This window comes from Eptatretus burgeri, chromosome 3 (genome assembly GCF_056783735.1).
Source record: "Eptatretus burgeri isolate ZD-2024b chromosome 3, Ebu_testis_v1, whole genome shotgun sequence".
Lineage (NCBI taxonomy): Eukaryota > Metazoa > Chordata > Myxini > Myxiniformes > Myxinidae > Eptatretus > Eptatretus burgeri.
The window spans coordinates 27,750,107-27,774,000 of NC_140963.1; the positions used below are offsets into that span (position 1 = coordinate 27,750,107).

A 23,894-nucleotide genomic window follows, 5' to 3' on the forward strand; every position below is an offset into this window, starting at 1 on the left:
ACCCGATTCTTAAGTTACGCCAGTGGTGGGTGGGGTGGGGGTGCCACCCCAAAATGCACCCCAAATTGTATTTGTTCAACATGAAGGGTGCAAATATCACACCAGCGTCATTTGGTCAAGGAAAGTACACTGAAAGAGAAAATTGAACTTACGAATGGGATTTGTGGTGGGGAGGGTACTTAAGAACGAGGTTAATTAACTGCTAATTCGACATTTATTTAACATAAAAGGTGCAAGTCTAAAACCAACATTAAAATTTACCCATAGACAATATTATAAGTTTTATTCATCAACTTAAGAATGTAATTGGTGGTGGAAAGTGTATTTAAGAAAGGTCAAAGGTCACGGATGAACCATTTTTGACTTAATGACCCTTTTTGCAGGTTTTCAATTCACAAGTTCACAGAAATGTTGTTTATAGAAAGATGCAACAGGGTCATATACAAAGTCAATAAATCTTGGGCCACCAGTCTCGGTAAAATAGAATTTTATAACGAAAATCGCACTCTTTTGACCCCTTTCACCAATGAAAATTTTAATTACCATAAAAAGTGCGAGGATGAAACCTTGCATTTAATGTAGATTAGAATGATACTATTGTTATGGAAATGGCCCTTAATGGGATTACTAAGAATAGGATTAGCTCAGATCCCCCATTAAATGCCTGTTTAGGTAGGTTGTTTGGTATAAGGGACGATATGTGTGTGTCGGGAGGTGTAACAGACTGTTTTATGTTCATACGGTGGTGAAACGAGAAATGATTCTTCTTCCTCTCCTGTACGAATGAGAGAGGAGTGGCCTCGACCAAGAGGTGCAGCCTGGACAGGAAGTGACGCGAGGGGGTGGAGCTTTTTGTCTTAGCCGCCAAGAGAAGCGAGAAAAGAAAGGGAATGAAAGGAGTGCTGTGTGTGAGGAACGGTCGGGTTCTCAAGGCGTGCTCGGAGTCGCTTAGAAACGAGCGAACGAAGGAGGCACTGTGTTGGATCTGCCGGGAGAGACGCTGAACCGACCTGCACGTCGGTGATTCAACCGAGAGAGGAACTGAGAGGACGAAGCGGGAGTCGGGCTTCGAGGCGGGAAGGCCGGAGAGGAGACGTCGGAGCGTCTGATGGTCTTTGCTCACCTCACGGCTCGACACGTTGTGATCCGCCTGTGGAACTCGGACCTCGACTGGGGCCTTGTCTGGAGGACAGGTCAGGCCGGGATTTGTGTGCTGGACCGCGAGAGAGACCAGCTGAGGCCCATCTTCGACTCAACGCGAGGTCAGAGCGCGCGGAGAACGTGTGCATGCGGTGACTTGTGCAGGAAAGGCACTGCGCCGCCATTTCTTGCCACGCGGCACGTTCGAGCCGGAGTTCGAACCTGTGGGACCCGCTTGTTTGTTACGAGCGACATTCGTGCCTTTTTGGACGCTTTCCTCTCGTCCATGAGCCATCACCAAGTACTCTGTCTTGTACTGCATGCATGCTGTTTGTCTATCTGTTTTGTTTGCACGTGTTGTATGAGGCATATTTTGTCATGATCCCCTCAAAACCTTTAGACTGTGGTCCCCTAGTTAAGGCCCTGTCACACCTTGACGATTTAGCCAACATATGCCTGACGGATGCAAAATTGGGCGAAAACGCCGGCACATGTCGAATACGTTGTGGGTAAGTTTGTATACGTTAAGAGCACGCTGAAAAACACTGCCATACATCGTAGTACGCTGGCTTTCATCGTTGTACTTTACGGTTGTCCTCAAATTTTAGTATGCTTGAAATTTTACGACGTATGCCAGCGTATGACTCACACGTTCCGCTACGCTGGCCAAAAGTTGTAGGCACATTATGCGATCGTTGACACACGTTACTTGTAAGTTACTCATAAGTCGAAACACGTCGAGGTAATGCTTAGCATACCTGAAACTTATTTATAACCTTTGAGTAACGTGTTGTAGGCATGTAACACGATCGTTGCACACACGTCGAGGCACGTTACTTGTAAGTTACTCATAAGTCGAAACACGTCGAGGTAATGTTTAGCGTACCCAAAACTTATTTCTAACCTATGAGTAACGTGCTTTGAACCTTTGTGTAATGTTCCTCCAACGCATATTGACGAAAGTAGACGTATTTGATTGACGTCTTCCGGAAGACCACAGAACTTACTGAACGTGTTTCTAATTTACAGCTACCGTATAATGGCATATTGGCAGCGTTAAAAACAAAACAAAAAAAAAACAATAACTTCCGATATTTCGTCACGTGCCGTTACGTCACGTCCGATTGCCTCCAGTTTGCTCATGTCTTATTCTTAGTTCCTCCTCTGTGAATATTTTATGTTTGAGGATATTGTCACGTCGATGTCGAAACTTAAAAGCAAATGTCCGAATATATTTTAAAATTCGTGATAGACTACAAAAAAACAATAACTTTAGATATATAGTCACGTGCCTTCACGGAGCCAAGGAGAAAAAAAGAAAATGCCTTGACGGAGAAAATAAGTTTCGGGTATGGTAAACATTACCTCGACGTGTTTCGACTTATGAGTAACTTACAAGGAACTTGTGTCAACGATCGCATATCGTGCCTACAACTTATTCCCAGTGTAGCGGAACGTGTGAGCCATACGGCGAGTACGTCGTAAAATTTTCAGCATGCTTGAAATTTCACGACGTACAAAACGTACCATGAAATATGACAGCGTGGTTCATCGTTTTTCAGCGTGCTCTTAACGTATACACAACTTACCCATACCGTATTCGATGTGTGCCAGCGTTTTAGACACATTTTTCATAGGTTGGCATACGCTGGCTAAATCGTCAAGGTGTGACTGCGATGTTGACACTTCCAATTCTCAGGCGGTTATGATTTAAATCGGCGTGCGGCAGGTTTTTAACAGGCTACGCCACGAGTTCGTCGGCGATACGTGCAGCGCGCTATGCCTATGTTAAACTATCGTTGGGCATAAGTTGTGAACGCCGACAACAGGCTAAGCATTCGTTGGTATAAGTTATCTAAAAGACAATGAAACGTTCTGTGCCCGTTACTAATATGTTGTGCATACGAACAACAGGTTATGAATACGATCAAAACTTTTTAAAAAACCATCAAAATTTCAGCGTACGCCAACGTTTTACATACATTTTTATACGTTGCCATTGCTGGCGAAATCGTCAAGGTGTGACAGGGCCTTTAAGAACGGGTTGATTGTTAATAAAACCATTGTCGTGTTTTTGCTTGTGTTGTGATCCCTGATGTTCCCCAATAAATCTGGTCAATTCTTATGCAGTTGCCGCTATGGATTAATGCGTGTCGCGTCGAGGAACGGTCTATTAGATTGGCATTTATAACCAAAGTGGTTACAGACTGGTAGACTCCGCTCGGTCTCTGACAAAGCCAGTCTGTAACTAGGGGTTCTATCTCCCCAACTGGTCAGGTTCAGGATGACGTTGGTATCGTGATTGAAGATGAGTGACCCGAGGCCTGTGCCGAGCCGGCCGGCGTTATAAACTCCCGGAGACGGTGGTGGCGAGGGTGGTGCCAGGGACCGGTCAGAATCCCGCCACCCCGGATCTGCAACACCATGTATGAACACTAACTTAAGAATGATATTTCTGGTGGTAAAGGTACATAAGAAGGGGTTGAAGGTAAGTTTGCACTGAGTGACCCCTAATTAAAATGCAATCAACATGAAAGATGCAACAGTGAAACCAGTCCCTAAAGTTTGAAATGGGTACATCGATTCATGATCACTAACTTAAGAAGGGTTAGTATGGTGGTAAAAGGTACTTAAGATGAGGAGATAGACAATTTGGCATGACTGACATCAATTTCTGTTTTTTTTTTAATGATTTGGCATTCCATAGCTCAAGTCAGTGCTGCCACCTATTTTCAAAGATTCCTGAAATGTGCAGGCTATGTCAGGGCCAAGAAGAGTAATGAAGAAAAACTGCTGACCAATTTCAGAGGTTACATCCATTTTAGTATGTTCTATGAGAATCTATAGGTGAGTTTAAGTCGACTACATGTAGGCCTATATCAGAAGTTAGACTGTAGGCCATGCCATCAGGCTGGCCCCTATTGCATAACTCTGATCCAATGTATGCAGCCTAATGGGATGCCTCGTGTACAATAATCTAGTTGAGTGTTTTGTGTATTACTGAAGCAATATATGTGTGGTAGGCATGCAGGTGGCAGAAGAGGACAGCGGGTCCGTCCACACGCCCCACTTCCCAATATATAATTTTTGGCTTCACGGTTCACCCATGTACCGGTACCCTTCCCTGATTTATTGAACTATTTTACCCCTTCTGACCCTTTCCCTTTAGTTGCAAACCAACGATGGGGTGTATCAACTATCATGTTCTGAGTGGATGTTTCAGAGACTGCTCACTTGTTTTACGATATGCTTTGCCTACCACCAAAACCAACATTCCTTTTCTTCCAGAGCCCTGACAATGGATTCATCTAATCCATCAGAACCTGGTACATCTGGTGCTTGAGTGGCAGACGCCAGAACATGCATTCTTCACATTGAACAGCCATCTACCAGTACCGGTAGCGAGCAACCAAGCCCTGATGTTTTGTCCTTCAATCCTGAAAAATGGGCCGTTGTCAAAGAAGCTGCATCCAAGAGGGCACTCAAGAAGAACTTCAAAGTCTCAAAATACTTTCAAGTCGTCCAATCGCTGCCAAATAATGTTGCTATATCTCAAGGATACCACGTCCAATGCTACAAGAACTTTACTGCTGTTCCACAGACTGGTGTGACTGAGTACCCCTGCTCCAAAACAACTACGTTCAAATATTCAGTCGCCACCAGGTTCATGTCCATCGGGTATTTTCCCCATGAAGTGCCTTTTCTGCAGGAAAGTACGACGCAAGAAAGGTAGCACAGAGGAAACCCTCACTGCATGTGAAACGAAGCAGACAGAATCAACAATCAAAGCTGCTGCTGTTGCAAGGAATGACAATAGATTCCAAGGAAAAGTTGCAGACATTGACTTTGTTGCTAAGGAAGTGAAATATCAGGCGAGACAGATGGCATGTCCAGAGGGTACTGTTGTCGGGACACCAATGGGGCTTGCACTTGACAATTTTGACGAGTTAACTGGGACACTATCTGGTGCCGATACTCTCCACGATACCATGGGTATACTCTATCAGAACAAGACCCCACAAACTCGAGATGAATCAAATGGTAACGCAACTCCAGAAACAGAGAAGCCAACAAAGAGGGCAGCAAAACGGAAGTCACAAGTCATGGAACAGCCCATAGAACCATATCGAAAAAAACCACGAATGCAAATGTTCGAATATGCCATCAAGGATATAGCAAGTCGACCTGACGACTGGAAACATGGTGAAGACAAGGACCTTGCCTGGATGATGTGCCATGCAGTGAAGAACAATGACATAGCCATGTGGGTAGGATTTAACTCCTTGCTGGTTTCAGACCCTCTGCCAATCCAAAATGTTCTGTACATGAAGAACATAAACCAGCCAATTACCAGTAATGCTGTCATCCAGGAAACCTTGAAAATCACACAGAGGTGTGCTAGTGAATGTGACCAACAATATGGAGTCATGACATAAGACTTGGGTGCTGCCAAGCCGGCAATACAAGTTCAGGCAACAGAGTCTCCCAGGTTTGATGATATTTTCATCATGCTTGGGACATTTCATATAGAAATGGCCTTTTTTAAAGCAATTGGGAAACTAATTGATGAATCAGGTGGGCCAAATATGCTTACTGATTCTGGTGTTTTGGCCCCTGGTTCACTGAATGGTTTCCTCACGGGCAAACACTTCAATCGCTGCAAAAGATTGCATCCCATACTTGGACTAGCCTTCGATATCCTCCACTTTGACTCATTTCTGCAGGACTTTGATGACAAAGATGAACTTCTTGCCTTGTTTAATATGCTCCAATCGAATCCAACTGAAGAAACGTGGAAGGAGGTTCAAGCAGCTGGTGAATTCATCAAATGTGTGAGTGACTACAGAACCTAGACACAAACAGTAAGATCTGGAGGACATGGCGCAACCGGTCAGTACTGGATGGTGTACATAGATTTGATGCATGCTTATCACAATCTTGAGCGTGCTATCAGGACCAACAACGTTGACCTTTTCTCGAGATGGCTTACTAAGTTCCAGTTGGACCTGTTGAACGTAGATGACATGCATCCTGGTCTTCGCTCCATCCTAGAAGCCGGAGGGGAATTCACGGTAAGAAGAACACAAAAAACATTCAGTAGGAGCCCAGTTGATCTGACATTAGAACAAACGATTAATGCAGATGCAGCATCGAGAAGGACGGGTCTCTCATCGGTGACTAACAGCTACAGTGCACGTCTTCGGTGGATGCTTACTAAGTCGGTTAGAGCTGCTGTCATGTCCTCTGTGCAGGAAATGGCCGGCCTCTCCGGTATCGATGAACCAACAGCTGACCTCAAGGGAGCCAGAGTTAAGAGGGACGGGACAACAATGACCTGAGGAAGGTTGTTACGCAGATCCAAGATACCTGCAACCCTTTCAGTAATTCAGCTGGAGAATCACCAAAGCTCTTCAACATCAGTACCGGAAAGGCTGCGACAGAAGAAACCAAGGCATGCCTTCTTGGAGTGCAGACAAGGGGAAAATCAAGACATGACGAATTCACCACCACTTGTTTTGCCAACCCACATTAATTTGAAGGAGTGATAAAGAAGGAGCCTCTGAAGACATTCAAGAATGAAACTGTCTGAAACAAGCGCAGCCAAAACAAGAGAGTTGCATCTCTAATTTGCACTAGGAACTTGATGGGTCGTCTCCTTATCTTGGCAAGCAATAGAGATCTAGACCTCAAGTAAGTGTTCTCCTTTCCTCTCACACCAGTCCCACTTTCTATGTGCAGCGGAGATGGCCTGATGGTAAAAACGAAGAAGAGTGCTCTCCTTGACCTCTTGGAAAAGAAGGTACCACGGCACACCTCTCCCCGATCAGTTGATGCTTACGTTGTTGATGGGAATTACCTCATGCATACACTGCCACCGCATTTACCTGGCACTTATGGAGGGCTTGCAGCTGGTATCTTGCAACAGGTGACATCACTTAGTACGAAGAGAGTGGATCTCATCTTTGATGCCTACCCCATACCATCTATCAAGGAGAGCGAGAGAGCACGAAGAGGCCTTGATGAAAAGGAGGAAAGGGTGTTTATCATTACAGGACCAGAACAACATCGCCCAAGGAACATCAGTGACAGTATGAAGTCGAGATCTTTCAGTGAGAATGACAATGACAATGATAAATGTGAATGAGAATGTTTGGATTTTCAGTGAGAATGACAATGACAATGATAAATGTGAATGAGAATGTTTGGATCTTTCAAATCAGAACTGCCGAAGTTTCTGGCCTCCGAGTGGGAGTCGCCTCGGTACGCACATTTAATCGGGGAGAGAAATGTCTTCATTTCATACCTTGGTGCATGTTACCACTTCTTTGTCCATGGCGGGGAGGTTGTCCGAGAGGAAGTAGGCGAGCTTAAAACCAACCATGAAGAGGCCGACACCCTGATCTGTGCACATGTCAAATCAATTGCCAAGGAGATGGACCACACTTGCAATATTGTCATTAGGGGATCTGACACAGACATAGCAGTCATCCTCCTCTACCACTGTGGGGATATGGCAACACAAATATGGATGGATGTTGGAACATCATCAGGAAATAGTCGCAGATACATTGACATCACTGCCATTGGTGCTCGCATCGGACAGCCTCTCTGCTCTGCCTTACCAGGATTCCATGCGTTCACCGGATCAGACTACATCTCCTCTTTCCACGGGAAGGGAAAAGTTTGCCCCTTTGCACAGCTTGTGAAAGATAATGATGCCCAGAAAGCATTTTCAGAGATGACGAAAGGAACGATAACCGATGAAGACAGAGACACCCTGAACAAATTTACAACCAAGATGTACGGTCTAAAGGGAAAAGATGTCTCACTCAATGACCATCGCTACAACATATTTGAAAAGACATAGAGACCAAAGGTCAGAGCTGAGAACTGCCTAGGGAAGCTGAAGGGCATTGACGCCAGCCTGATTCCTCCCTGTGAATCTGAGGTTTCCAAACACATAAGCAGATCATCATTCGTGGCAAAGATGTGGGCCAATGCTGACAAATCAGAAATCTGCCAGCATCCATCATCAGCTGATGGGTGGGAGTTGGTGGATGATCAATATGAAATCACTTGGTTCGACGGTCCTCAACTTCCAGATTCTTTGACCCCAGACGAAGATGATGCCTTGGATCCAGAAAGCTCTGATGACAGCGACTTCAGCATTTCTTCATCTGATGATGAAGACTGCCTATCTTCTGATGAAGATTAGTTGTGCGGTAGCTGAAATAAAACAAACACCAGGTCCAAGCTCTGCCAAATGCATGACGCCATGTTTACCCTCAGTGCTGGTAATACAATGCAAATTGGCCTTTAGCCCGGTACAGAGTGACTGAGCTCACAAGCAATGTTAAAGAATTTTTCAGAATATCACAAGGGATGTTCAATATCATCACCAGTTTGCTACTGTCATTGATTGATGCCAAATGGTCCATTGATGTTGAGTTGATGTTGAGTTGATGTCAATCATGCCGACTGGTCTATCTCCTCATCTTAAGTACCTTTACCACCATACTAATCTATGTACCCATTTCAAACTGTAGCGACGAGTTTCACTGTTGCATCTTTCATGTTGATTGCATTTGTAATTAGGGGTCACTCGGTGCAAACTTACCTTCAACCCCTTCTTATGTACCTTTACCACCAGAAATATCATTCTTAAGTGAGTGATCATACATCGTATCATTCTAATCCACATTAAATGCAAGGTTTCATCCTCGCACTTTTTATGGTAATTAAAATTTTAATTGGTTAAAGGGGTCAAAAGAGTGCGATTTTCGTTATAAAATTACATTTTACCGAGACTGGTGGCCCAGGATTTATTGACTTTGTATATGACCTTGTTGCATCTTTCTATAAACAAAATTTCTGTGAACTTGTGAATTGAAAACCTGCAAAAAGGGTCATTAAGTCAAAAATGGTTCATCCGTGACCTTTGACCTTTCTTACGTACACTTTCCACCACCAATTACATTCTTAAGTTGATGAATAAAACTTATATTGTATATGGGTAAATTTTAATGTTGGTTTTCGACTTGCACCTTTTATGTTAAATAAATGTCTAATTAGCAGTTAATTAACTTCGTTCTTAAGTACCCTCTCCACCACAAATCCCATTCTTAAGTTCAATTTTCTCATTCAGTGTACTTTCCTCTACCAAATGACACTGGTATGATATTTGCACCCTTCATGTTGAACAAATACAATTTGGGGTGCGTTTTGGGGTGGCACCCCCACCCCACCCTCCCCTGGCGTAATTTAAGAATCGGGTTTTTGGGGTCCCCTAACCTAATTCTACAGCACTGGCACCCGAAACCTTCTGCACCTTCCATGTTGAACAAATCTCACCAAGCTCCTGGACTAATATATATATATATATATATATATATATATATATATATATATATATATATATATATATATATATACATATACATATACATGATATTGGAGTCTCACAATGTCATTGTTCACTCACAAAGATCGGCTGGAAAATCCGGTATTTTACTTCTGAAAGAAACCTTTTTCAGGAGGTACGGTCTTTGAAGTTCCATGGCTCTGCCATAAAGCACAACCTTTTCTGGCTGACTCCAACAAAAATTATATAGTTCATAGAGCATATTACTCCATGCTGTATTTAAGTAAATACTTCAATATAAATAAAATCATGATTTTAAAGGATAGTTTTAAAAATAATCCAGAAGTTTAGCATGATTGAAGCAGTCTTATACACCACCCTATTTTACATGTCCAAGTAAAGCTAAACTGAATGGTTTTGAAAGTGCAAAGGTGGCGATTTGTATTTTACAGTGTTTAAGTATATAATTCAATTGAAAGGAAATAAATTTTGTAAAAGTTGTATAAATAAATGAATTCCAGGTTTCACCACCATTTTACCTCGTGGCTATTATACCACCCTATCGAACACGTTACATTAGTTTTTCATGCCTGCCGTCCGTGTCATTTATGACGTCCATAAAAACAGTAAGCTTCCTGTTTGAAATTATTTTCAATTGTGTCGACTGCCAGGCAGGCAAACAGAGAAAAAAATTACCTCACAACTCTCTGCGCATGTGAGACCGGGACAAATTGAGAGCCATAGTACTGATAAGCTGCAGGTTTGTTTTCAGATTCATGTTCAAAATATAACATTCAATTTAAATTTAGTTGTTTCTCAATCATAAACCGACCTTTGTAGATGGATGGACGGATGTGAACCAATTGCTTAACCCCACAGTTCGCTTCACATGCGCAGGGTTAAAAACAAAACTGCCCTCTCGGCATAGTTGCCAGCTTCGTATTATGAAAAACAAAGTTCTTCCTCGGTTGTTTTCAGCTTGTAATGGTGTACAAGGTTATCGTTTACAATACCTTGTAGATACGACTTCTCACCAAGAGCTGGTGTTTCATTTCATCTTGCTTCCCCATTGACAGTGGTGTCTAAGGTCCTCAGATAAATTGGGATACAAAGGCGGGGGGAGGGAACAAACAAACAAACAAAAAGGTCCCCCCCCCCTTCCAAAGTAAATTTTGGGGCTGAGAAAATGACTTGTTATCCCAATCAGGTAAACCACCCAGTGCTGGAAAGAATATGTGACACTCACTGCCGAAAACTAGGTAGAAAAGGACAAACCTCTGTGCAGAATCTCAATTTGTGGCCAGGGATAAAACTATGAAATACTTGAACGAAACCTTAATATGTTTATTGGATTCTGAGGCAAAGCACCTCATCTTACAGTTTCCTACAGGATGATGGCATTGCTCTTCTCTGCTGCCTTTCTTCTCATCTTGTCTGTCCTGTCATTTGCCTTTCTGGCCCGACCAGGTTGCACTCAATAATGCCTCAACGCATTACTTTATATCTCAACTTTCCAGGTCTGAGCTTTCTACTCATCTCCAAAGCTTTGTCCCTCTGTTGTTGCCTCCACCACCAAAGGTGGAAAGAGGTTATGTTTCACCCTTATTTCTCTGTCTGCGAGCAGGTTATTTCAAAAGGTTATGGATGGAATCGGACAAAACTTGGTGGACACGTTGGGTGTGTGCGACAAGGATGAATTGATTAGATTTTGAAGATCCAGATCCAGATGCAATTTCAATTTTTTAAGTGATTCTTCACCATTGAGGGATCGGGCCAAAACCTTTATACTGTATAGCACTTTGATTTTCTTTGTTTATACTGACATTGCATTGTCCCTTACCTGCCTACTCATTTCCACCTTTTTGGCATGTCAAGCTCCTGCCCTCTCATACTCGATGCTTCCACGAGGCCCAACTTGTGTCTGAAAACCATTTTGAAATCAAAGGCAGCATTGCACACAGGTAGTACCTTATGCGTGCGAAGTGTAGACATGCAGAACCCCTTGTGTGCGTTCCACACCTTCACTGTAGTGTCTGACGATGCAGAGATCACTAGCAAAAAAACAAGCGTGTTTGACTCAAATCAGTATCTGAAAAAAATAGCTTGTTATTTAAGAAAAATATATATAAATAAATTTATATCACACTGGCTAAAGAGTAGAATTTTACTTACATGTTCTTCCATTACAACACAGCACAATATCATTCACCCAATCTGTGTGATGTTCCATCGAGGCAATGTAAGGATCTTGCTGTGAAGGCAATACATCCACACGTATCGATGACATACATTCGAACAAAGAAATACATTTTAAAAATAAGAAGTAAAGTTAAAAACTGCTTGATCTTCATCAAGCAAATAAGAACCTTTTCCATTACCTCTCCCAAATCCCAAACACTGTGTAGTTGTTCATTGTATATGAATCAATTTGGAATAAAAAAAAAAATACAATGTCTCATGTGCAAGCTTCTCAATGAGCTTTAAATCGTGATAAAAAATAAATAAATAAATAAAAAACAACGCTAACCTACTTGCCTACTTCCCAGGTCAATAACCTGCCAGTGTAAGAACAGCCTCGTTTCAACACTGGACAATTTCAATACTTAAGTAACTTGTCTTGTATTCTGGTGTTCTGCCCGAAGGCAGGTTCAGTACTGCCAAAGCTTATACTGGATGGTTTGCCTTCCCAGCAGCAGTTAGGGCATGATTTTGAATTTGTTCTAGTGTGCCAGCAATAATTCACCTACACTTTACCAAGAACACCGTGGGATCTTTAACGCCAACCAACTAATGTCGGCAGACGGGGCTTCCAGTTTAACGTCCATCTGAAGGACGGCACTCACATCGATGAATCACCATGCCTGTGAAACACCGGGATGACAGTTTATAGCTGGGCAGGGATTCAAACCCAGGCGAGACGGCTTGGAAGCAAATGTGTGTACCTCTCGGCCATCCTGCCAGCGCACTTAAGTAATGCGATTAAATAATTGGCAGTCAGGCTGTCTTTGAAGTGACTTACCATCAACAAAATCAGTAATACCAGGAGAAAGCTTTGCTGTATGTTGCATCAAAAACCCAAAAGCATCCAAGAGATGGATTGTAAAGATCACATTCTCATGGAAGAAGAGTTGCGAAACATCCGTAAATCACACAACTTTGGAAAAGATAAGGGAATTCAATTTAAGATAGTCTTTGCTGCTCGTGTGTAACCTGTGAAGAGTTTGTAGAGCACATTATCTATCTGTTGTTATTGCTGACCAAATGGTGCTCACAGATGTACCAAGAACCCGTGTGTGTGTGTGTGTGTGTGTGTGTGTGTGTGTGTGTGTGTGTGTGTGTGTGTGTGTGTGTGTGTGTGTGTGTGTGTGTGTGTGTGTGTGTGTGTGTGTGTGTATATATATCTATATATATATATATATATATATATATATATATATATATATATATATATATGGCACATGTGGCCTTTGAAAGTAACAAATGGTGGAAGTGCATGGAAGTACAACTTTATTGTTTGACTTATGTAGAGTGACAGAAAAAGCAAATAAAAAAGCTATTCCTTCACTCATTCTCCCATTTTACTTTCAACATTATCTACTTTGTCACCATCCCAATCTTTACCTTGTGCTGGTTGACATTCCATATCCTAATTATGGAGTCTCTGCCTGCAGTGAATAGCCGATTGAGCGAGTGATCCAACTGAAGAGCATTCACACCACTTCGATTGTACCTCTCCACTTCATCCCGAATCACGTATGACACCTAACACCAATAACAAAAGCCATCTCAGCAACAAAGGGATCAGTCAATCAATCAAATTCATAGAAAGCACTTTTCATTTCGTGAATCAAGATCTCAAAGCGCTTCAAAAGCGAGAAGGAGAAGGAGAAGGAGAAGGAGAAGGAGAAGGAGAAGGAGAAGAAGAGAGTTGGTGTCAAAGCCACCCAATGTTCGCCTGTTTATACATTTATCGTTTATGAAAGACTCGTCAAATAATTAATATTTTTTTTATAAAGCATTGCAGTGAAGTCTGATCCAAATTATTTTAAAGCAATATATGTATTTGTATATTGTAATCAGTCACAAGAGCGCAAGTGAGCACAATATACACCCGAACAAGAACGTATATACAGAATTGTGCGACAACATGAAAAACAGCATCCTGGTTGCCATGGCAACCACTTTAGATGACGAACGTATGTCACGACACACCGTCTCCACAGTCTGTACCTATGTACCAAATATGAAACGTGAAAGTTGAAAACTTTTGGAGTTAAAGTGCAGACAGGAACGGACGGATGGACGGACAGACGGACGGACGGACGGCCAGTATCACATAACACGCCCCGATATATATATATATATATATATATATATATATATATATATATATATATATATATATATATATATATATATATATATATATATATATATATATATCGGACGTATAAAAAAGTGTGGTAGATAAAAACATTAGAAAGGAAAAAATAACTTGCATCAAAAACTTTAACATTTTCACGCTCACGCTCACGCCGGGGGTATCGCTATAGCTCTCTGTTCTACGAACAGGCGAGCTAAAAAAATGGAACTGAGAATGGATGATATTTAAGGAGAGATTATAAAACTGAAATTGGCAAGGCTGTGGGAATCATTTTTAAGGCAGAGAGTTCCCAAGTTGATGAGAATATCTGAGGGGTGTTTGGCAGTTTGCGTACAGATATGCTGAACAGTGCACTGTCCGCCGTTTTTGATAAGCCAAAAATAAATACAAACAAAAAAGTGATTTTACATGGTGTGGAAAAAAAAACCCACTTCTATGAACTGTGAAGTCGGCCGTTGTACACACGTCTTTTCTTTTCAAGACTTATTTTTTGCAGGGTGTTCACAAATTACCGTTCCAAGTTTAAACCGTAATAATAAAACAATGAAATGGGAAACGATGCGGTTTGCTGCATGTGAAGAACATTTGTCGGAGTTTTATTGACTTTTTATTTTGTTTCGTTTCCAGGCGTCTCCTGGGACACATGATGTCACATATTTCAAATGGCATCCCAACAAGAAAAAGTGCAGTTTGTTGCCCGGTTTATGGAGATCAAATCAGCTACACAGGTTCACCAAAGCTTCAGGATGACCTATCGAAGGTAGCCATCGAGAGAAATGATTTGTGAGTGGCACAAAACTTTTATGGAGACAGGTAGCATCTTGCAGAGGAAGGGGGGGGTGGGCGGCCGGCTCAGCACAAGTGGTGAGGACGTTGAACACGTTCGTGAGTCGCTCGAGCGCGATCCCAAGAATGCCACTTGGATTCAGATGTCGATGATGATCTTGATAATAAAACTTTGAGAAATGTTCTTTTACATGAAACAAACTGCATCATTGCATCCAATTTCATTTTATTTATTTATTAAGGTTTGAATTTGCAACACTAATTTGTGGAAACTCTTACTTTCATTCATTCCAATTGTTGGAAGCTCGTCATTTAAATTTGTTATTTTGACCTTTTTGTGTTGTTTTTTTGTATACATTGATGAGGCTGGTATGAGAGTTAACACACAACGCACGGCAAGGGGGGCATGAGACAAGAGGGGCGGGAGTGGGAAGGCTACAACAGTGGCGAACAGAGACATTAGATCTGTGGAAGGGAGAGGGATGGGGTGGGGAACATGGGGAATACAAGATGGACATTACAGGGACTGTCAGGAAGGAAAGCAGGGAATTTGAAGGAGGTGGGTTTGTGGTGGATTAACAGGGGTGGAAAAGATCGAGGTTTTGGATGGGGAAAGATAAGAGGTGGTGGGGGAAGAATGTTAATCAAAATGCGCAAAACAACCAGAGAGCACATTCCCGCTGGAGATTTTGTTTTGCCGATGCTGTGGCGGCACAATGAAGTTAGCCGATTGAATTTCACAGAGCTTTTCTGGCCATAAATAAATAATTCAATAAAAGTGAAAGGCAGGATATACAGTGCCCTGCTACAATAAAATGAACACCACTGATTGCAAACAAACTTTGTGATAACAATATGTGATAAAAACACAAATGGACCTCATACAGTGCAGTAAAACCCCGCTTTAGGTTAAGGATGCGTTCCTGAAAAGGTGCAACAAATGTCGAAAAGATACAAATCAAAGCATTTTTGTTTCTAATCTGCAATAACAAATAGAGCTTGTGCGGCTGTAGCTGTCACCAATATCCACTCGTCGATTGGTCGCAGCACTGACCAATTGGGTGTGCCCATGTTTCTCTTCACTCGTCGAATTGTCACGGCACTGACCAATTGGTTGTGCCCGTTTTTCCAAACATCGTTATTCACTTGTCGATTGGTCAGAGCACTGACCAATTGGGTGTGCCCATTTTACCCTTCATTCGTCGAATGGTCGCGGCACTGACCAATTGGGTGTGCCCATTTTTCCTAGCATTGTTATTCACTCGTCGATTGGTCAGAGCACTGACCAATTGGTTGTGCCAATTTTTCCCTTCCCTCGTCGAATGGTCACGGTACTGACCAATTGGGTGTACCCGTTTTCCCCAGCATAGTTCTTCATGTCTTCGAGGTTGGGCCTGGATCGGCATTTTGGCCCAGAGCTAAACCATTAAGAATGACAATAATTAAATGTGATTAAATGTTTCATGAATGTTTTTGTGACACACACACACACACACACACACACACACACACACACACACACACACACACACACACACACACACACACACACACACACACACACACACACACACACACACACACACACACACACACACACTTCGTGTCAGCAGAAAACGTCATCGCTGTTACAAGTGTGTGTTGCAAGCTTCGAATGTGATTGCATGGAGTATATGTTGTGATAAATAAAATTTATTTCAAAAATGATAAAGTGCATTTACAAAAATGTGCTGCAGCATAATCAGCCACCGAAGGTGGGCATGACCTCTAGTAGGAATTCATGGACTAAAGGAGTCATGGGGGGGGGGGGGAGAGGGTGCATTGATCGACATGGCCGGCAAATGTTCCACATCCTCCCATACCTTACTTCATAGTTTCATTATTTCCTTCGAGAACAGCGTTGAACATTTTGCTCTTTAACGAATCAAGTCGGTATTTTTACAGATGGTACGCACTGTAGGAGGCGGAAAACTTAATAATGCGGCAACATCAACAGCACATTAACCAGCATCCAATTTTACTTCAAGGGTAACACTTGCACAACGCCTCCAAGCTTGACACGTCCTTGTCGCTTAAAACATGCTTCGGAGGCATGATGCTTAAAGATTACAAAGAAATTTCACAATAAACGTCACAAACCGAAACGATATCGGAAAACATAGTCTGCATGTAACAAGAGCTAAACAAAGACGATGGATGGTATGGTGAAAGCGTATGTCAATGCTCACATCTTCATCCTCGATGCACCCACGACATTACATTAAATTACTAAAAATACTGTACTCAACACTAGTGTACAGCAGTAAACGATAACACAAATTACACAAGGTACAATAAGATACAGTCCTATCGGTCCCCAACATTCGCGGAGGATATGTTCCTGAAAAATGCTGCGAATGTCGAATCCGCGAATGTCGAGGCATTGTTTCAATGGGAAAAACGGGGATAGGTTCCTGGCAGCTCGTGATTCACAAGGGAAAACATCAAAAACCCTGTGAGAAACCGTGAATACGCGAAGCGCAGGGCCGCAAATGCAGAGGCAGGTCATAAAAACCACAAATACACACGCAAAACTAACCGCCAAAGGGGGAGATGTAAATCGGGGTATTACTGTACTCGTACATAAGTATCTGATAACATGGCCTTTGGAACAATATTGCTTGAACCCTTGAAGGCATCGCATCAATGATATCCCATATGACAGCCTGATACAGAACATGACCCAGATCTTTAATAAGGGTATCAAAGCGAAACTACAGACGGCCTGCTCATGAAATTACAAGCAGTTTTCAGCCGTACAACGGGTCTTGACCTCTATGTAGAAGAATAAAAGGTAACTCGATCTACGAGTACAGCTGCTCCCTACAGGAGCGACAGGAAGGGTCATGTTGTTATCCTCTCTGGGGTATTTATATTACAGTGGATCTCGGCTCAGACCTGAATAACGTCGGATTTCCTCCCTTTCAGTTCAGTTGTGACTGTTTAAAAAAGGTAATCATACATGTTTGTCGTTTATATTTTACGCTTCAGGTGGGGGTGCCCCACGAAACACCACAATAAGCTATTTTATACACATCAATACGGTGTTTATCCAAGGAGGATAAAACCCCTCGGGGAGGGGGGGGGCAAATGAGGGCGTGACAACCTCCATCATGTGACCCTTAGTCCTCCTGTCATGTTTGGTTGAGATTGGATAAGTAAGGACTGAACGTATTGTAGTCAAAAATACACACGGACAGACACCAAACAACCCACCATGACTTCCCTTTCCACTCTTAGCCAAACTACTCCCAAAATGAATGGAGGCCAATCCCTTTCTTCCTGGTCATTATATGCCGGACATATTGCTTCAAGTATTGCAAGAGACAGTGAGTGCACTATGTTATTGCTCTAAACTGTGAACTGGTGCCCTCCCTGACTTGAGCGTTTCATGTGAGAAGGTTAACGCTCATAACGTCCACTTCGTCACAATATCTTCAGATAGTCAAGGGATGGTAGGATAGTCTTGACTCTCGAGATTTTATGCACACTCACATCTGAGCCATCTCGCCTCGGTTCGAATCTCGACCCCACCATAAATTGTCACACAGGTGCGCAGGGTGAAGCGTCAATATGTGTGCCGTCCCTCGGGTGCACGTTCACCTGGGTGTCCTATCCGCCGGCATTGGTCGGTGAATGTTAAAGATATCACGGTGTACTTCGTAAAGCTTGGGCGAGCTGTCGCCGGCACCCTGAACAAATTACAAATCACTGCTTGGACAGTCGGTCGAAAGTTTCCTGCTCTTCTTGAGGGTTCCTTAACAGCGGACTGCTTGCCATCCCCGAGTGGAGTTTCGGGAGCCAGCTTCTCGACTACAAATCACACCGCACGTCACATGTGAATGTCCTTCAAGTATGCAGGGACGGACACGCACGAACGCAGGTAGGTCTCCACCTTCTGAAAGCCACATATGGAAATAACACCCAACACATACACACATATACACACACACACACACACACACACACACACACACACACACACACACACACACACACACACACACACACACACACACACACACACACACACACACACACACACACACACACACACACACACACACCAAATTTATTAACATTTAACGAATGGTGTGAATGACACCAATTCTACAAGACCATATTTAACCTTATGTCAATGACAAACCTCCACATAGTTGTTTATTAAATAAAGGAGTTTGATGAGAATGTTTGGATTTTCGGTGAGAATGACAATGACAATGATAAATGTGAATGAGAATGTTTGGATTTTCGGTGAGAATGACAATGATAAATGTGAATGAGAATGTTTGAATTTTCGGTGAGAATGACAATGACAATGATAAATGTGAATGAGAATGTTTGGATTTTCGGTGAGAATGACAATGACAATGATAAATGTGAATGAGAATGTTTGGATTTTCGGTGAGAATGACAATGACAATGATAAATGTGAATGAGAATGTTTGGATTTTCGGTGAGAATGACAATGACAATGATAAATGTGAATGAGAATGTCAATGACAATGATAAATGTGAATGAAAATGTTTGGATTTTCAGTGAGAATGACAATGACAATGATAAATGTGAATGAGAATGTTTGGATTTTCGGTGAGAATGACAATGACAATGATAAATGTGAATGAGAATGTTTGAATTTTCGGTGAGAATGACAATGACAATGATAAATGTGAATGAGAATGTTTGGATTTTCGGTGAGAATGACAATGACAATGATAAATGTGAATGAGAATGTTTGGATTTTCGTTGAGAATGACAATGACAATGATAAATGTGAATGAGAATGTCAATGACAATGATAAATGTGAATGAGAATGTTTGGATTTTCGGTGAGAATGACAATGACAATGATAAATGTGAATGAGAATGTCAATGACAATGATAAATGTGAATGAAAATGTTTGGATTTTCGGTGAGAATGACAATGACAATGATAAATGTGAATGAGAATGTTTGGATTTTCAGTGAGAATGACAATGACAATGATAAATGTGAATGAGAATGTTTGGATTTTCAGTGAGAATGACAATGACATTGTCAATGATAAATGTGAATGAGAATGTTTGGATTTTCAGTGAGAATGACAATGACAATGATAAATGTGAATGAGAATGTTTGGATTTTCGGTGAGAATGACAATGACAATGATAAATGTGAATGAGAATGTTTGGATTTTTGGTGAGAATGACAATGACATTGATAAATGTGAATGAGAATGTTTGGATTTTCAGTGAGAATGACAATGACATTGTCAATGATAAATGTGAATGAGAATGTTTGGATTTTCGGTGAGAATGACAATGACAATGATAAATGCGAATGAGAATGTTTGGATTTTCGGTGAGAATGACAATGACAATGATAAATGTGAATGAGAATGTTTGGATTTTCGGTGAGAATGACAATGACAATGATAAATGTGAATGAGAATGTTTGAATTTTCGGTGAGAATGACAATGACAATGATAAATGTGAATGAGAATGTTTGGATTTTCGGTGAGAACTACAATGACAATGATAAATGTGAATGAGAATGTTTGGATTTTCGGTGAGAACTACAATGACAATGATAAATGTGAATGAGAATGTTTGGATTTTCGGTGAGAATGACAATGACAATGATAAATGTGAATGAAAATGTTTGGATTTTCGGTGAGAATGACAATGACAATGATAAATGTGAATGAGATGTTTGGATTTTCGGTGAGAATGACAATGACAATGATAAATGTGAATGAGAATGTTTGGATTTTCGGTGAGAATGACAATGACAATGATAAATGTGAATGAGAATGTCAATGACAATGATAAATGTGAATGAAAATGTTTGGATTTTCGGTGAGAATGACAATGACAATGATAAATGTGAATGAGAATGTTTGGATTTTCAGTGAGAATGACAATGACAATGATAAATGTGAATGAGAATGTTTGAATTTTCGGTGAGAATGACAATGACAATGATAAATGTGAATGAGAATGTTTGGATTTTCGGTGAGAATGACAATGACAATGATAAATGTGAATGAGAATGTTTGGATTTTCGGTGAGAATGACAATGACAATGATAAATGTGAATGAGAATGTCAATGACAATGATAAATGTGAATGAGAATGTTTGAATTTTCGGTGAGAATGACAATGACAATGATAAATGTGAATGAGAATGTTTGGATTTTCGGTGAGAATGACAATGACAATGATAAATGTGAATGAGAATGTTTGGATTTTCGGTGAGAATGACAATGACAATGATAAATGTGAATGAGAATGTCAATGACAATGATAAATGTGAATGAAAATGTTTGGATTTTCGGTGAGAATGACAATGACAATGATAAATGTGAATGAGAATGTTTGGATTTTCAGTGAGAATGACATTGTCAATGATAAATGTGAATGAGAATGTTTGGATTTTTGGTGAGAATGACAATGACAATGATAAATGTGAATGAGAATGTTTGGATTTTCAGTGAGAATGACAATGACATTGTCAATGATAAATGTGAATGAGAATGTTTGGATTTTCAGTGAGAATGACAATGACAATGATAAATGTGAATGAGAATGTTTGGATTTTTGGTGAGAATGACAATGAAAATGATAAATGTGAATGAGAATGTTTGGATTTTCGGTGAGAATGACAATGACAATGATAAATGTGAATGAGAATGTTTGGATTTTCGGTGAGAATGACAATGACAATGATAAATGCGAATGAGAATGTTTGGATTTTCGGTGAGAATGACAATGACAATGATAAATGTGAATGAGAATGTTTGAATTTTCGGTGAGAATGACAATGACAATGATAAATGTGAATGAGAATGTTTGGATTTTCGGTGAGAATGACAATGACAATGATAAATGTGAATGAGAATGTTTGGATTTTCGGTGAGAATGACAATGACAATGATAAATGTGAATGTCAATGACAATGATAAATGTGAATGAAAATGTTTGGATTTTCGGTGAGAATGACAATGACAATGATAAATGTGAATGAGAATGTTTGGATTTTCGGTGAGAATGACAATGACAATGATAAATGTGAATGAGAATGTTTGGATTTTCAGTGAGAATGACAATGACATTGTCAATGATAAATGTGAATGAGAATGTTTGGATTTTCAGTGAGAATGACAATGACAATGATAAATGTGAATGAGAATGTTTGGATTTTCAGTGAGAATGGCAATGACAATGATAAATGTGAATGAGAATGTTTGGATTTTCAGTGAGAATGACAATGACAATGATAAATGTGAATGAGAATGTTTGGATTTTCAGTGAGAATGGCAATGACAATGATAAATGTGAATGAGAATGTTTGGATTTTCAGTGAGAATGACAATGACAATGATAAATGTGAATGAGAATGTTTGGATTTTCAGTGAGAATGACAATGACAATGATAAATGTGAATGAGAATGTTTGGATTTTCAGTGAGAATGACAATGACAATGATAAATGTGAATGAGAATGTTTGGATTTTCGGTGAGAATGACAATGACAATGATAAATGTGAATGAGAATGTTTGGATTTTTGGTGAGAATGACAATGACAATGACAATGATAAATGTGAATGAGAATGTTTGGATTTTCAGTGAGAATGACAATGACAATGATAAATGTGAATGAGAATGTTTGGATTTTCAGTGAGAATGACAATGACAATGATAAATGTGAATGAGAATGTTTGGATTTTCAGTGAGAATGACAATGACAATGATAAATGTGAATGAGAATGTTTGGATTTTCAGTGAGAATGACAATGACAATGATAAATGTGAATGAGAATGTTTGGATTTTTGGTGAGAATGACAATGACAATGACAATGATAAATGTGAATGAGAATGTTTGGATTTTCAGTGAGAATGACAATGACAATGATAAATGTGAATGAGAATGTTTGGATTTTCAGTGAGAATGACAATGACAATGATAAATGTGAATGAGAATGTTTGGATTTTCAGTGAGAATGACAATGACAATGATAAATGTGAATGAGAATGTTTGGATTTTCGGTGAGAATGACAATGACAATGATAAATGTGAATTAAAACTGGTAAACCAGTAATCCCGGGCTTCAAGGCGTGCCTCCATTTTAACAAATTTCAACACCATCACCCTGTCACATGATGTGGGTTTTCCGAGTTAGAAAGTTAGTTCAAGTCTGCAATGGGGCCCAGCTACGGGGTCCCTCATGTTGTCTCAATGAAGGATTGAAAAACCCATTGCAATACATGATAAAGAAAGAAACTTCACATTGGACAAATCGAGGCTGGACAAATTTTCAAGTCCCCAAAAAAGTCCAATAACTCCACATTTGCATATTAATGTAAATGGCGAACTTGTAGAACGTTAAAATATCTTCCAGAATATGTGGTCACTTTTTGTCTATCTTTTTTGGTTTTCATTTTACGACATGTCAAAAATGGGTGATTTTCAACTTTGGGGGGCTCTGGGGCCTCATTGGGGTAAAATACAGACATAGTGTAAACATATTTGGAATCCCCTCTTCAAGGCCTATCAGAATCTGTCATTAAATTTTTTCAACTCTCATTTGCATATTTGGCATATTTAATGAGGCGAATCGGCATCATTTTAATCATATAAGTTATGTAACGATTTCAATGAAATTAACAACTTAACATTCCAATGGAACCTCGCAAATGTGTGCAAAAGTTTGAGGCTGTCGTATTACCCCTTCTGGAGAAGAAGATGTTTTTAGGTTTTGGAGAAAATCCAATATGGCCGCCGTACCACGTGACCGACGTCATCAAAATTTTCAAAGTATAAACAGCAAGTGGAGAGTTCTTAAGGTGTTAAGTTTCATTGAATTTCATCAAAGCATTGTTTTCATTTAACGACATTTCAAAAATGGGTGATTTTAAACTTTAGGGGTCTCTGGGGCCTCACTGGGGTCAAGTCCAGACATGGTATAAACATATTTGGAGTCCCCTGTTAATGACCTATCAAAATCTGTCATTAAATTTTTTCAATTCTCATTTGCATATTTTGCATATTTAATGAGGCGAATCGGCATCATTTTAATCAAACAAATTAAATAACGATTTTGACCAAATTAACAACTTAACATTCACATGGAATATTGGACATGTGTGCAAAAGCTTGAGGCTGTTGGGTTATCCCTTCTGGAGAAGAAGATGTTTTTAG

At 40.6% G+C, this 23,894-nt stretch overlaps 1 protein-coding gene and 1 long non-coding RNA gene across 6 annotated transcripts in view; one reads left to right on the top strand and one right to left on the bottom strand.

Annotated features, from left to right (window-relative positions):
• The window catches only part of LOC147029598 (uncharacterized), a 108,114-nt gene that overhangs the window by 60,863 nt on the left and 23,357 nt on the right, over window positions 1-23,894 (top strand). Inside the window, exon 2 of the long non-coding RNA XR_015055962.1 lies at window positions 14,514-14,646. This is a non-coding gene — a long non-coding RNA (uncharacterized LOC147029598). The remainder of the gene's footprint in view (window positions 1-14,513; window positions 14,647-23,894) is intronic.
• The window catches only part of WDR48 (WD repeat domain 48), an 82,600-nt gene that overhangs the window by 54,654 nt on the left and 4,052 nt on the right, over window positions 1-23,894 (bottom strand). For all 5 annotated transcript variants that reach the window (XM_085872762.1, XM_085872761.1, XM_085872759.1 and 2 more), the window contains exons 2-4: window positions 13,124-13,264; window positions 11,675-11,753; window positions 11,471-11,553 (exon numbers count right to left, since the gene is read on the bottom strand). In XM_085872762.1, coding sequence (XP_085728888.1) covers window positions 11,471-11,553; window positions 11,675-11,732 — 141 coding nt within the window. In that variant the 5' untranslated portion in view covers window positions 11,733-11,753; window positions 13,124-13,264. The remainder of the gene's footprint in view (window positions 1-11,470; window positions 11,554-11,674; window positions 11,754-13,123; window positions 13,265-23,894) is intronic.